General features: G+C 42.4%; 1 protein-coding gene across 1 annotated transcript in view; it reads left to right on the top strand.

Moving 5' to 3' along the window:
• NLGN2 (neuroligin 2) overlaps nucleotides 1-15,878 on the top strand; it is a 441,061-nt gene that overhangs the window by 366,216 nt on the left and 58,967 nt on the right. The window contains exon 3 of the mRNA XM_086946145.1: nucleotides 7,043-7,099. Coding sequence (XP_086802271.1) covers nucleotides 7,043-7,099 — 57 coding nt within the window. The remainder of the gene's footprint in view (nucleotides 1-7,042; nucleotides 7,100-15,878) is intronic.

Raw genomic sequence — 15,878 nt, 5'->3', positions numbered from 1 at the left:
CAAAGATGTGAAATTAGTGTTTGAAAAACTTTTATTAAAAGTTTTAGGTCAATATGAAACTAAATTGGGAAAATATTTTTTCAGATCCCAGGATGCTAGTGTTCAAGTTTCAAAGATTAAATATTTCCTGTGGTTACTCCAGAATTTCACTGCTGTGAGTCCCTGGTGCCATCAAAAAATTGAGTTGTCCTTCATTTTTGAAGCGTCTGTCACTGACCCTCTTTTTCAGCAGTAGGAGTGTGTTTGTGCAGTGATTGGAATCACAACTTTAGCAATAATTTATGCACCCCCCACCATTTGTCCCAGGCAAATTGTGGCAACCCATCACATCTAAACTTATCCTTTGTGGCTATCCTACATCTCTGGCGTGTATCTAGGATACAGAGGAACCTCTTTGTAAAGTGATTTTTGATGTCCCACCAAAGCCACTTCAAAGCTTCAGAACCATAAATCACCTCTGGAAACCAGTGATAACAACCCCCCCCCCCCCCACACCCCCACCTCATTATCTCATGGAAACTATTTGGAATAGTAGTTTTTGTTTGTTTTAGAAAAATTATATGGTTCTTTGTGATTTGTAGTGGGGAGTTTCAAAAGAGATGAGTTTGAGCAGCCAGAGTTCTGCTGACACATTAGGTTCATATAAAGCCTTGGGCCTTTGCCTCCAGTTTCTTTATGAAATTGTGAAAAACTTTACATGTTATGAATTTTTCAAGGTGTACAAAACATTTGCGGAAGGAAAAAAAAAACAGAAAAATTGTTTTTGCTGGAGAAAAATCACTAGCATTACATTTTTTGCAGAATTTTTTCATAACAAAATCGGTAAAATATCTGTATGATTTGGTGCTCATTCATTATGCTTAAAAAACTTTGAAACTTGACATTTTGTGGAAGGAATTTTGTAGGAGAAATAATCTGCCAGAAACTTTGGGGAAAAGTTATGGATTATCCATGAAGTGCCCAATTATGAATTAGTCTCTGTTCTAGAAGTTGTTCGTTTTGGCCACCAAACCTTAGAACCATGAACCGCGGTGACGCAAGGAGACAGTGCTTAGTCGCGGTGGAACATATTCAGCAGACGGTTTTGTAGGCCTCTCAGTGGGCACTTTTCTGAAGTTCGCCTGGCTCTGAGCTGGAAATTAGCCCAGGTCTTCAACTGCTGGTGATGTGGTCATGGGGGCAGGGTCAACCAGCTGAGACTGGCTGCTGTGTTTTTGTCTCAATGCAAAAGTATGGGGGTACATGCTGAAAACTCTGGCCTGGTCTTCTTGTGGTTTGACGCTTCTAAAGGTGGTGGGCACAGTCGGTTTGTTTTGGCCATGCTGGTGACTTGATGATGCCCCGTGCCCATCTGCCTTCTTTTTCTTGCGTACATAGGAGGGATGCCGGCTTAAAGGTCCTTTTAGAAGAATGGTGAGGACCTTCTTGTGCCCAGAGCATGAAAGGTCTGCTAGGCAGAACCAAACATGCCACAGATGATGATGTAGACACCTTAGCTGTGGAACTTCCAGGTGTTGCAGCTCCCAAGGTCCATTGGCCTAGGCATCCCTCTCAATTCAGAAACTCCTACAAAGCACTACATGTTTACAAAACAAATCATGGGGTTTGCTGAGCTAGCCAACTTGATACCTTCTAACAGCTCACAATTGACCATGACACGGAGAGTAAGAGACCCTCAGTCAGCCCAGATGGAGGCTTCACAAAACCCAGAACAACCCCCATCTACCCTACGACAGACCCTCAAAAAGGCGGCTAAAAGCCTCTTGCATGTACGCCAAAGCCAGACCCGACTGTCGCACAGTTCACACTAAAATCTCACTGAACCCACTATACAAAGTCGGAACCAGTGCTTGTGCTCTGTCCCTCTTGCCTTGTCTATCCAGTGGGCTTTCCTGTGGATGACACATATCTTCAATACATAGACTAAATGAAAGCACAGAGGGGGACTAGGTGGGCTGGTTCACAGATCTCCCCCTCAAGCAGAATTCAGATGTCATTTTATTAATGGCACTTATGCTTGAGCATTTATTGTTCTTTTTCAGGGAAATATTAGATCAGAGTTCTGCCGCTTTTTCTATAACAAGAGCTACTTCTGAAAAATGAAAGCAATTCAGAGCTACTGATGACTTTCACATTTGTTGCAGCAGGGATCACATAATAGTAGGCATGACATATTAATAGTGGCCACCCAGATGTGTGTCAAAATTTTGTGTATATATATATATATATATATATATATATATATATATATATATATGTGTGTGTGTGTCCTCTGCACCTTTGGAAACGGATCACTCGCTGGCGAGTGCCACTAACACGGTGGTGCCCCGTGTCAATATACTGCTTCAAAGCAAAGACCCTCTCTCCCAGCCGGGAAGAAAAGTAGCAGCACTCGCGGGATTAAATCCAAATCAGTTTTATTCTCTTGCGCTTCACAAACGCGTTTCAGAGTTTCCCTTCATCAGTGTCTGATGAAGGGAAACCCCGAAACGCGTTTGTGAAGCGCAAGAGAATAAAACTGATTTCGATTTAATCCCGCGAGTGCTGCTACTTTTCTTCTCGGCTGCTAGAGAGGGTCTTTGGAGCAGTATATGTATATATATATATATATATATATATATATATATATATATATATATATATATATATATATATATATATATATATATATATATATAGTTTACTCGCTTATTGTTTCCTTGCAGAAAGAGAACAAGCGTAGACCCAAATCAGTGCTTAATATTTTTTATAATTTAGTTCCCTCCAAGCTAGTTCGCCATGACGCGTTTCGGCTGTCCCTCGGCCTTGATCACATATAGAGAGAGGGGGAGAGAGAGAGAGAGGGAGAGTTAAGAAGGTAAATACAGCTATACTCCCCTTTTATACATACCTTCATGATATTGTGCTAGTCTATACTTTGGAGAGAATATTTCTGCTGGATGATATTTTACATTAAATATTGTAATAGCACCCCAACCACCCTGCTGCATAGCACAAGGATACTAACAGCCATGTCAGGAAAAGATTTCTCAACCTAAAATCTTAATGGCAGTGTCACAGCAGCAAGTCTCGACTGGCACCAAGTAAATATTACAATCTTTAAACATCCTTAACACGATATGAGCTGTCATTCAAAGGGCAGTTTAGATAAATATCGGATTTTCAATCTTTTTGTTTTCGAACCTCAGCATACCACTTTCTCAATATACATGGTTTTCTATCAAATGTGTACATTGCATTTGGTCTCAACCTCTTTATCTTGCACAGTGACCTTCTTCAACATGGCTAGAGTATCCCCTCTGAATTAAGTGCCGTACTGGGTTGTACTTCAGGGAGCTACTTCCAGGGTACTGGCGAGCTGCCAGTAGTTCCCGAGCTCCATTTTGGAGATTTCAGTTTTAGATAACTGATTCTATTCCAAACAACATGTGTTCTTTATTTCCACTCACACATGCCTTTTGGTGTTAGAGAGAGTTTGGATAGAGTGGGGCTGGTTTTGCGTGGCCGAGAGCCACTCCACATTCTTTGCCAACTAAATGGGCCAATCTGACAACTCCATGCCACTGGCAACTTTGAGGCTGTGTGTTAGAAAGTATAATTGTAGTCGCGAGGTAAATCCAAGTAGAGATTTATTTATAAGTTACAGGATCATAGATGTTGGTTACAGGCAGAATGATGGTTGGTTCAGGATCAATTCAAGCTGGTTCATGGACCAACCAGGAGCTGCATCTTCATAGCTCAGCCCACTCACACCAACAGTCACTCTTCCAGTCCACCAGGCACGCCAACATTCCACACTGTCATCAAGCATTCCAAGGCTCCATACATACACACAAGCATACTGGCTGAGCAGCTGTAAATGCAAGCACAACACTGTGCAAGAGCCCAGAATTCACCTTAGCATCTCCCTCAAGGGCCAATGTTCCTCTCGCCTCAACAAGCACTCTCCGGACCCTACATAATGAAGGTCCCTTTGACTCAAGCATCGCTTCATATCGCTGAACCCCTTAATTCACCCACAGGGAACCCACAGGACATCTCTAGGTATGTCTATTTTTTCCCATGATACCTTCATCCACAATGTGGCTAATGAAGTGAACCTCAACAGGTCCTTGTAGTCACGGCCCAGTTCATCCAGGACAGCACCTCATGGACCACACCAGTTACGTCACTGAGCTGTAAAGTTGGATCTTCTCCCCGGTAGTGAGCATTCCCATCCCTCACTAGTATTATTATTATTATGTTTCTTATATAGCGCCTGAATCGACCCCCGAAGGGGTATCTCCGCGCTTGCCTTGGGAACCCGTCCTGGCTTTTCCCTGTGAGATAACCCCTACAGGGCATCCCCAAGGTGAAAGCCAGGCATCCCACCGCGGGGGGGGGGGCGTTGTGGAGATTAAGCAAGCTTAATGCCCAGAGTTGCAGAGTGTGAACCCATGATTAGGTCAGGCACCGAAGCGAGAATTATCGAGTCCATGGACATTTGAGCTCAAGACCCTGCCGCGTCGGGAATTGAACCCTGGTCCCGGGTCTGACCTCTGCTTCAGGGTCTGCCTGCTCTAACCAGTGAGCCACACTTCTCCACTAGACTTGTGTCATCATAATCGTCTTTCACATTGTCCAACTGACAGTCAGTGTGAGGGTGATGGCCCTGCCACCCTAGTCTTGAGTAGATACATTTTGAGTTAATGCTTCTCAAATGATTCCCACTCATTCCAGAAATCTTTCCTTGAGTCGGTTGAATCGTGGGTCTGAGCATCCAATGAGATTCTGGCACTTCAAGACTTCAAGGTCTCACGTGTGATACTTCAGAGGCACCGTGGATAGGCACCAACTCCCTTCTTTAGAATTCTCCCACATCGAAGGCCCAGACCATATCCTGTTCAGAGACCAAACAACCACTCTTGTACCTCAGTTTATTCGTTTGTTATCATCTAGAGCTTCCCATCCTCTGCTCCCTGTGACGACACCATCAAACTGCAGAAGGCGCCTACATCAAAGTCACTGATGGCAAAAGCCCCAGCCCACACAGAAACCCATAACCCACTTCCTCAACCCCAACTAGCATGAAGAGTGCAGTCGACTACGACCTCGCTCTAATTTACAAAAAAAACTTTGGCAAAGTGTATCAGGTTGAATTAATTTGCTAGCACATGCAACATTAGCAGATTAGAGCAAGAGACATGGGAGTGAACCACAAGAGAAGACAGAGAGGCTAAGTTGTAAACTAGTCCCTCGTGTTGTCCAGTACAAGCCCTTGAGAGGAGTCGGAAGGATACTTCCAAACAACCAATAGCATCAGCTGAGAGATGAATGCTCCACAGGGTTGAGCCAAGATATGATTGACAATGTCTCAGGTCAATGGCTGAAAGAGCATGATTGATGAAAGCCAATCATTGAAAGGGGAGGATCTAAAGCGCACTCTAACTATATTGTTTGCAATTGGTGTGCTTTTATTTAGAATTTGTATTGCGCAAGGAATCATCCCTACAGGGATCTCTCGGTGCTTTTGGCAGCACAGTACTGGTGGCTAGGACAAAGTTGTGGGTTTAGAACAGCCAGGTTTTTAACTGCTTCTTGAACTGCCCCAAACTAGTGCAAGCGCGTAGCTCATCCGGCAGACGGTTCCAATGAAGAGGAGCTAGATGAGAGAATGCGCGCCCTCCCATTTTGCCTTTCCTGATTTTGCAGGGGTGGAGCAGATTCAGATTCCTGGATCTCAGTGAGCGGGCAGGTATATAGGGTATTACCTCCTCCTTAAATAGACCGGGCCAGTCTCATGCAGTGCTTTAACCACTTGGCTGCGGGGCTGTTTCCCCCGCTGTGCTGGGGGGAGGGGGGCACGCACAGCACCCCCATGCTCATGACAAGGTCAGCTCGTCATGAGCCACGGTGCTCATGACGAGCTGAGCTCGTCATGACCACACCCGTTTGTGTAGAACGCTCGCACAGCAGGGAAATTAGCCCAGCGTGCGAGCGTTCCAACGGTCATGACGAGCTCAGCTCGTCATGAGCACTCGAGAACCGTGACTCATGACGAGCTGACCTCGTCATGAGCATAGGAGGGGTTAAACACCGTTGTCAGGAGCTTACACTGCTCGCTTCCTCATAGGCAACCAGTGCAGCTGTTTCAAGAGGGGTGGAGAGGGGGTACGCACTGGTTTATTAAGGACCAATTGTGCCGCTGTGTTTTGCACTACTTGCAGCCTAGATGCGAGGTCTTCTCTGATACCTACTAGTAGTGAGTTACCATAGTCTAGTCTACTAACTAGTAGTGCCTGTACTAAGGTGTGCTTGACAGCTGTGCTGTCAAAACCTCTGCATGAGCCATAAGGTAGCTGCAAGGCTCTAGACTGGCTGGTGAAATTGACATCTGAAGCCCGCAGATGATGTCCACATCGTGTGCACTATGACAAAATACACTTTTAAAGTGTATTCATGGAAAAATATAAAATACATTATTATAAATATTCCTGGAGAGACAGAGTTGACTTTTTTTAAAGACCTACAGACATTTTTGTCATTGCCAAATGGGGAGGGGGATGGAAACATTATTTTCTTGGACCTTTTCACTCAAAATACACCCCTGCACTTTTACTACTGCTTGGAAATGTCAGTGTTTCAAGGAACAGAAAAAAACCCTGGTTTTGTACTCAGCAAAGTTTACGCTGGTTTCTTGCTTGCCATTGAAACACCCTTTATCTGAAAAATATGACTCTCCTTTTCTTGTGTTTTTCTCTGCGGATTGACCATTCTCTTCCCTAAATTAAAAAAAAAGGCTTTAAAGACATATGTCAAAAACCAAGCTATCGTGGGGACTGTGCAATTGTATTTATTGCTAAATTTACTTCCACAGATGAGATTGCAGTTTTTCTTGCCGTTTTTGTCTTTTTTTGAAAAAAATATGCTGTGTTTCGCTAGATAGTTTTTTTTACTTTTTCCTTTTTTCCGCAATAATCCTCTTTTTTGAACTTTTCTCTCTCTCTTTTCCCCCTCCCCGATTTTTCTTCTTTTTTTTCTTCTTTTTTTTTCTTGGTCTTAGGTCCGTCCCCCAAAAAACATGAAGACCCCGGATCTAACGTTCCTCCGCGAGACGAAGGTATTTTTTTCTTGCATGTTTTACAAACAAAAACCATGGTTTTTCCTCCTTTTTGTCTTGATATTTTTTTAAGGAAAAAAAAAGAGAAATTTCTTGTGAGCTTCGTGTGTGGATTTTTTTATCTTGTTCACTTGTTCTTTTGCTTATTTTTGGAAAAAAGGGGGAAAAAGTAAAAAATCTTTTTTCTTAAAAATGATTGTTGTGGAGCTTTGCTTGGATGGCAGGTCTAGTTCTATTTTTGAGGAGGGAGGGGTTTCTGGTCTGTGTTGCCTCACCTAGTAGTAGTGCGAATTTGTGCAAATATGAAGACGGGACGGGTGGGCGGAGCTGCCACAGGGAGGGCACAATTTTCTGCATTCTGGGGTTGATGTTGAGTATATCCAAGACAGAAATCCTGTGATGAAAATCTACAATGCGAATGATGTTCATAGCCCTACCAAACCGTCAAGGCTGTAAGTTATTAATTCACTGTAGTTCGCCACAAGGAGAGCATTACAGTCTGAGTATTATAGCATATCACGCAAAATCGAGATTATTACCGTAAAAGTACTGCACCATAATCTACCAAATTGTAAACATTACTTGAAGTTCAACACAATACTGTCCAACATCCAGAGTATTGATTTTTGGTATTAACAAATACTGTGTCATATCCTTAGTATTACTGTAGACCAAAGTGTACTCAATCTGAAAAATTACTCTCATAGTACTACTTCCTAGCACAACAAGTACACAACATGACAATTGTGGTAGTAAACCACAGTGTGCCAGACTGAATGAATCAGTTTTGGGGCATTCACACAAACTGTGTCAAATCTAGGGTATTACTTTAAAAGTATTATGCAATAGTATCCCAAGACCATTGCCTTTCCGGGTGAGAACTTATCATACCTAGCCAAATCCAGAACATTACAGTAAGAGCAGTATACATGTCAAATCCAGGAAATGTCTGCAGGGATACTTATTCATACAGTGCCACATCTGGAACACTGCTCTGTACCTGTTTGCCAAATTCAGAACATTGCCAGATGTGTACTAGTTCAGAGAATGCTAATTCCAAAGTAGTATTCTATCTGTACTTCAACACAAGGAATCATATCCATACTATGTCTGTAGGTTGATTACAACATAGTGTGTCAAACCATCAGCATTATTGTAAAAGTGCTGCACCATAGTGGACCAAACCCACACCATTACTATACAGCCCTTTAGTACTCCAAATCCTAAGTGTTGCTGTGAGGTACTAAAGTCTAATGTCCCTCCTCCATGGAACTACTGTTACATTTCTATATCATGTCAGTGTCAAATCTAAAACATTACTGTAGGTATTCTGCAACCTAGTTTACCATAGCCTCTTTACATTACTATTAATGAACTAAAGTTTAGTAGTCACTAAACAATGCTCAGGATTTTGCAATCCTAAGAATGACTTTAGTAACACTATGCCACGGTGTGCCAAATACAGAGCCTTACAAAGGATGTAAAACAGAATCTGGATTATCAAAACTAAATCCTTCTTACCACTACTCTTATTACAGTAAACCACCTTCAGATCAGTCTAATTGATCTACTAAAGTGTAGAGTTCCAAAGGCTGAGTATTGTTGTGGGTGTACTTACTTTTTGTTTACTAAACACAGATCACTACTGTTGGGGTACCTATGTGTGCAAAACATTGATATAAGTAAATAGTATTAACCACTGTTTCAAATCCAAAACATTAGTAAAGGGGCTGCTGCATCTTAGTGTAATTAATTCAGGAGATTACTGTAGCAGCACTACACAATCATGTACCAAAGCAATGGTATTTCTGAGCTAGTACTAAACAACAACAACGCCAAAATGCAATACTACACAATTTCACCTCAAATCGAGAAAAGGTTTCAAGAGCAATGTAAATGGAAAAACCAGAAACTACTGCACAGATGCACGGTGTCCCTAAACTTTTCTTGTTTGTAGACTTTATACATGGTTTGTGACGTATTTAGCCTTGCTTTATGGGTCACTGGTGCAATTTGGAGAGATTTTAAATCTTATTATTTGTACTTCAGCATTGTGTTATAAGACTTTAACTTTGATAGATTGTAGGATCTGGGCGTTGTTTTTGAAGTTGTTTGCATTCATTTATCTCTCTTTAATGATGATTTGAAGAAGTTCATGCCTGAACTTAGCGACATTTCAGTATTCAGTTATGTGGCGATGGACTTTATGTTGATGTAAAAGAGTTTCAGAAATGAGTGATTATCCAGCTTCATTGTGACAATTTTAAACTTTGTTTTGAGGATTTTATAATGTGTTCATTTAGTAGTTTTTATTAGTGGATTTGCTGAGTTCAATCTTGATTTGGGGGTGTTTGAATATTACAGGATGGATAAAAGCAATGCTTAGCTTGAGGACCTTGTTGGGAGATCATAATGTTTAATAGGTGGCGTGTTTTCAATTGGGTGAATTTTGTAGTGCTGCTTTGAAAAGTTTTCATTTTAGAACAGATGGGCTACTTTGAACTAAAATGTATTAATGATGTTTGAGGGTACATTTTTGGCAAAGAGCTCCTTAACACTCTTTTTGAGGTAGGTCACAGGTTTGAAACCTCATACTGTGAAGTCGAATGGTATTGTACACATAGTGACACACATGCGTACAATTCTGATGTTTTAGTTAAAGTGTTTTTAAACTGTTGTCTTCAATTCTGTATATTAAGTTATTAATTCATTTTAATATGTGGGCTGTAGAGTTCAAATGTGAGTGACACTGATTTCAAATGTGCAGGGTTTGACTTAAAACATGAAGGCCATTGATTCCAAATGTATGGATGTACAAACTTGGAATTCCAATTCAGGGGTGTAGCTTATTATATCATTTTATTACAAATGGAACCCTATTAGTTGGGGAATCCCTTTTTTGAAGCATTACCATGTGATTTGTGGATTTGTGAAGTTGATTTGGAATATACTGATGTTGATCACAGTCTTTTAATGTAGAATTGGGGTCTTTGTGCACAGCTCTCTTCTTTTGCTAGCTTCCTGGAGATGAATCTATGATGTTAAGTTTATATTCTGTAGAGTAGAGTTTGGGAACCATTTGTTTTGGGTTTTGGCTTTTGTTAAATTAGGGGTTCATATTGGATTTGGGACATTATAGTAAGGTTTTTGGTACCAGGAATGACATACATTAGGGCCAAAGTGTTTGTTTATGAGTTGCAATTCTGTGGTTTTGTACTGAAAGTATTTAAGGGGAGTTGTGAGTAATTTTAAATATTTGATTTTTGAATTAAGAGTGTTTGTTATGGCGTTGGAAGTGTTTGAGGTTGAGGTAGTAGTTTTGTTGTTATGTTTGGAGCTTTTTGTTGTGTTGATAATCATTTATGTTACATTAATTTGACATGTTGAATGTTTTTGTTCAGTGGTCTCAGGTCTCTAGTTTCTGATCTCCAATACAGATGAGGGGTTTCTTATTGAAGTCGGATTAGGCATGCTTGTTTGGAGTTGTTGAAGCCTTCGTTGTGATGCTCGGCAGGCCACTTTTGCGGAGACAGAAACCTAGATTGCTGAGTTGGGAGGCCTGTTTGTGAAGTTTGTAGGGCTTGATGATGGAGGAGGCCTCTTGTGGGAAATATGGAGGCCTCCCAAAAGAAATGTGATTAGTAGTTAAAGGGGGTGACTATCCCCCCAAGTAATAAACAAAAACCTTGTCAGGGTGTTGCCCTCAAAGTCACTAAATTAACCTGAGTTCGCCCCCTGGTAGCTATAACACAGAGCAGGCAGGCTCAACGTAGGGCAGTGTGTAAAGTATTTATTAAGCACTGAAACAGTAATAAAGACAAATAAAAAACAATACAAATATCAAACTGAATTAGAAAAAGTAGAGTAAAATCCAATAAACAAAATCACATGAAAATGACAAAACTCCAACAAGCGGAAGCAAAGATATGAATTTTTTAAGTTTTGAGTAGGAAAAATGCCAAAAAGCACAAAGAGCCAATGATAGTCATTTGAGGCTGACAGTCATGAAGCACCGGTTTCATACACCAACTAGGTTTGTCCAGATTAAAGATTTTACCTTCTGACTGAATGTCTTATTTATTATTTAGCAGACAGGGTTAACTTCGTCAGGGCAACAGAGTATATGACTCCATTACCTTCACAGAGTCCCCATCAGTCAAATGTAGGAATGACCGCCAAGCCAGCAGTCATTTCTAAAGCATTAGCAAGAATCGCCATCACAGCGGTTCCTGTCAATGCTTTTTAAAGTTGTACAGACTGCTCTGTCAACATGACGGAGCCACGCGTCAAATGTATTTTATTTTTATTATCAAAAAGTAAATCCCAAAGTATGATCTTTTTGAAAATAAAACAAGGAATGCTTCATCACCATGGCAGCTTTCTCACATGGCTAGGGGGCATTTTCAGTTTTCTACTGCCCCTTACCAGCAGGGTTTGCCTGGCGGTGACGGGCAATAAAAAATGCCTATATGTTCACCCATTTAAATTAGGTGGCTGGATATATAGCCCGTTCTTCAACAGCCCTTACTCCGTTGAATTGTCAGAGAAGTTTGGCCATGGCGGAGACAGAGTAGTCCTCCCTGTGGCCATACTATGCTCTGTCCACATTTAAGTTGGGCGAGTGGATCATCATCTTGGTAGCAAGGGTGCTCCGTTGCGATGGACTATCCTTACTGCCAAGATATAAATTAGACCCTTAGTCCTTCAGTCCCAATCCACTCCAGGAGTACACTTCTAAAGCCCCCAGGACACAGGGGAGGCACTTAGAGACTCCCTGGATATCAGGCAGAGGCCAACAGCACAGTCCAGGTACTGTTGCCACTGGTCAGATGGGCAGTTGCAGCATAAACAGGAGGTCAGCCCGTGAACTCTATTTCTTGTCTTGGGTACAAGAAGGAGCGGGTCCAGTCCTTCAAGGCTCCTTTCAGGACACAGACAGCAGGTCCAGTCCTCTTCAAGTCTTCCTCAGGTCCGGCAGGATTGCGGAAGGAGTATGCAGAGATGCCACATTTTTGCTTGAAACCACCTACTGAGTGGGAATGACTCCTGGACACACGCTAACCAACAAAGTAAAGGTTCCCAGGACCAATTCTACCCTCTTTGTTTTTTTCCAAGATGACAAAGGTTTTCGGCTACACTAAACTTGGGTTCTGAGGCCTGCATGCTTGTGTGACTAGTGTACTATGTGGTAATCCCAGTTTCCTCCCACATCTAACACTAATTCTCAGTTTGAAGCAGCCACTGTACCCATAATAAACCCAGAGACAGATGTCTAGTAGAATAAAAGCGGGGTTTTCCAACAACTGGATAGTACACACCCGAAATTTGTCCTGGCAACCTTTATCCATCCTTTCACGTGCACCCCAAGTGTTATATGCAAACCCAGAGACTGATGTAGTGTAAGACAAAAGCCAAACTTCCCAGCAACTAATCAGAGGATACATAAGAATTGTCTGGCATTCTGTTTGCTTCCATTCAAGTGTGCCCCAAAGTGTTTTATGTAAACCTAGCAGGCCTGTCAAGCAGGCTTGAACACTCAAAAAGGATTTGACAGTGTAATGTAAAAAAGGGTCCTCACAGCCTCTACCCTTCTGCTGAGCTCAAAAGACTCATCCCTGCCCATCTAGGTTTACCTGTCAATCACAGTGCCTTATTGTGTTGCTCCTCGGAGGTGGTTTACACTTTTTTCACACCTATTCAAATGCTAATCCCTGACTCAGAGAAGTTGGAGAGCAAATGCCCATTAGACTCGAGCAGCCTCAGGCATGGAAAATGTATGTTTCTAAAAGTTACTTTTCCTTAATATTTATCACCATTCAATTGGATTTTTCATAACTGTTAAAATCAGTGAGTTAATTATTTTCTAGCTGCTTCCTTTCCCGAGATACAGTTTTAGTATTTAACATTGCATTCCTGTGTTTCTCTATGGACTTTCACCATCTAAGGAGTACCACCCTGAACCTGACTCCCCAGCTCAAGGTCTGTATCCCGAAACTGAACATGTGCCTGGCAGTCGAGGACTTCTTAGGTGGACACATAGTCCCCCTCAAAGGTGACACACTCAGTGTTGTTGAAAGGTTGGACTGGTGGAGGTCACCGGTCCTCTATCCCTGTGACCGTGCAGGCAGCACCTCCAGGTCATATGTAGCCTTACCAGTGTAGCCTTTGTGCACTCTCCTCTCACAGGTTGTAACCCCTGAACCTCTGGTCCTCCCTCTGTGAATGGCATCCACCCCCTACTCCTTACTTTTCATCTGAGCATCTGTACTCTCCATTTAGAGACAATAACTGCAGGATTCCATGTTAGTTGTCAGACGCTGGTTGGCCGCCACGCCTTGCTCTTTTCTCACCTATGGGAGCTCATTACCAAGGATGTAGTAAATGGGTATCAGGGGACTGATAATGGCCTTCCTCTGGGCAAGTACCCCCTCCCATTCTAGGAATACCAGAGCGATGAGGCAGAAAAAGTCCTGTTTAGGGCTTGCATTACCCTACAGACTTGTCCTGGCAGATACTATTGTGACGAAACCAGATTTGCTACCACCATGGTCTGGCGGGCACAAGTATCCCCTAGAGCAGTGACCCCATTCCCTCGGACTTTCTGAAAGTGATACCTACTTCCCTCAGGGATTACCATCTTACCTTCTGGGTCAACCACAGCATGCCCCATCCTCTTCTCCTGGTACTTACCTCCCCAATGGCTACTTTGATCACCGCTGTAGAAGCCCCATCTGTAGGTGGCTTCCTGGGACATACAAAGCCCTCCTTCTTATGCCCTCACTAGAGACAGTCATAACACCAGGGCGGGTAAAATGGCTTTCACTCATGAAAATCTCCCCTCCTATGCCCTAAAGGGGAATGGGGATCTTTTCCCTCCAAACTCTTTCAGGGCCCTTTTGGGAATTTTTCTGTATTAACCTGACCTTTCCCCTCCTGGGAGGGGGGACCTGAACCTCTGTTGCTGTAGTCACTTAAAAGTTCCTTTTTAACACTTTGGTGCTGATCCAGGGGTCAGCTTCCTTCCTAAGCCCTCTGGTCATAGTGAGCTGGCACACTTCTGTAAATCAATTACTTAAAATGTACTCCTTCACAACCAAACTGTTAAACCTATCATAATCTTTCACTTTGCTTCCTTTCACCCAACCATCCAACGCCTTCCTAAAAGAATCAACAAAATCCAATAATGACTGTTGTGACTGCTTCTGGCTATCCCTGAACTTCAGGCGATACTTTTCAAGGGCCAGACCAAACTTAATAATAAATGCTTCCTTCATGGGGGCTACTTAATCTGGTCAGCTACAATAGTCAACAGGTTATCCCTCCCTGCAGTGGGTATGTACACTGTCTATATGCAGGGTCACCGCATATGTTGTAAATCACGTAACTATGTCATTCCCAGCTACAAAGCTATCCACCAGGTCTCTGGGGACGTGGACTCTTTTACCTCTCCAAGGCACTTTATTGTCATTGGACCCAGAGGCCCTTTTGGAACTCGGGTCCAACTCTGGCTGGCTCCTCTCTTGGGTCTTTATTTGAAAAGAAAAAGGGGACGACCCAGTAGCCCAGGGAGCTGGGCGGGACAATATCTAAACAATAAACCGGTCCCTATGGGGGTGGTGTAGCCCTTGACTACCACAGCAATAGTGTTATTTTAGGGAAAGTAAAAAAACCTCTCCAATTAGTAAGTTTCAGTTATGCATTTATACAATTATTTATTTATACAATGTATTCAGTTATACAACTCGATGTTTCCAAAAACTTAAGGTGAAAAAATTGAGTATAAGCAAATAATTTAGAAAAAATAAAAAATGGCCCAATTAAAACCAAAGCCACTTAAAGATCCACAAACTCGGTTTATGCTGTCAATTTAAAAACAGATTTGTATTTATAACCTAAATTAGGGTGTGGTGGTGCGAAACAAAAGTACTGGATCTCACCACTGAACAACAATGGAAGAAATTGGGTTATTAGTTAAGGAGGGTGACTACCCTCCTGAAGCAATAAACACATTTGTCCGGGTTAACCCTTGAAGGCACTAAATTAACCTGAGCTAAACCCCCTGGTATCCATGACAAAAAGCAGACAGGTTTTACTTAGGGCAGTGTGTAAAGTATTTACCAAAACTGTGATAAAGTAAAAATCCAAAATAAAAAAATCCCAAACCAAGTAAAATATAATAAAATCACACCAAAATGACAAAAATGCATTAAGGGAAACCGGAAATGCTAAAGTTTCAAATCGCAATAGTACCAAAAGGCACAAACTGACAATGATAGTCAATCATGGCAGTAGACCAGGACATAGGCACAAATTGAGGGTGACCCTGGTGGAGCATGGGTCGGACACATCCACCAGTTTCATCCTGGTCAAAGACTTTACCTTCTTTGTATGTTAACTCCCAATTGAACACAGGGATACATTTCTAAAGCCCCCCCAAATCTCAGGGGAGGCACTTAGAAACTCACAGGGCATCAGGCAGAGGCCAACTGCAGGGTCCAGTACAGGTCCATTTGCCACTGGTCAGCTGGGCATTTGCAGGGAAAGCCTCTTGCAGCTTGTTGTGTCCCTTTAGCTTGAACAGGAGGTCAACCTTATGACCCTTGAAGTCCATTTCTTTGTCTAGGATACAAGAGGTAGCAGGTCCATTCCTTTACTGCTCTGTCCAGGTCACAGACAGCAGGCCCAGTGCTCTTTTGTTCTTTCTCGGGTCAAACAGTGTTCTGGAGTGGATGCCTGGAGATGCTACATTTGTGACTGGAATCAGTTGGTGGAGGAAAGG

Source organism: Lissotriton vulgaris, chromosome 12 (assembly GCF_964263255.1).
Source record: "Lissotriton vulgaris chromosome 12, aLisVul1.2, whole genome shotgun sequence".
NCBI classification, from domain to species: domain Eukaryota; kingdom Metazoa; phylum Chordata; class Amphibia; order Caudata; family Salamandridae; genus Lissotriton; species Lissotriton vulgaris.
The sequence above is the reverse complement of the archived record's forward strand: the minus strand, read 5'-3'. Positions and strand labels throughout refer to the sequence as shown.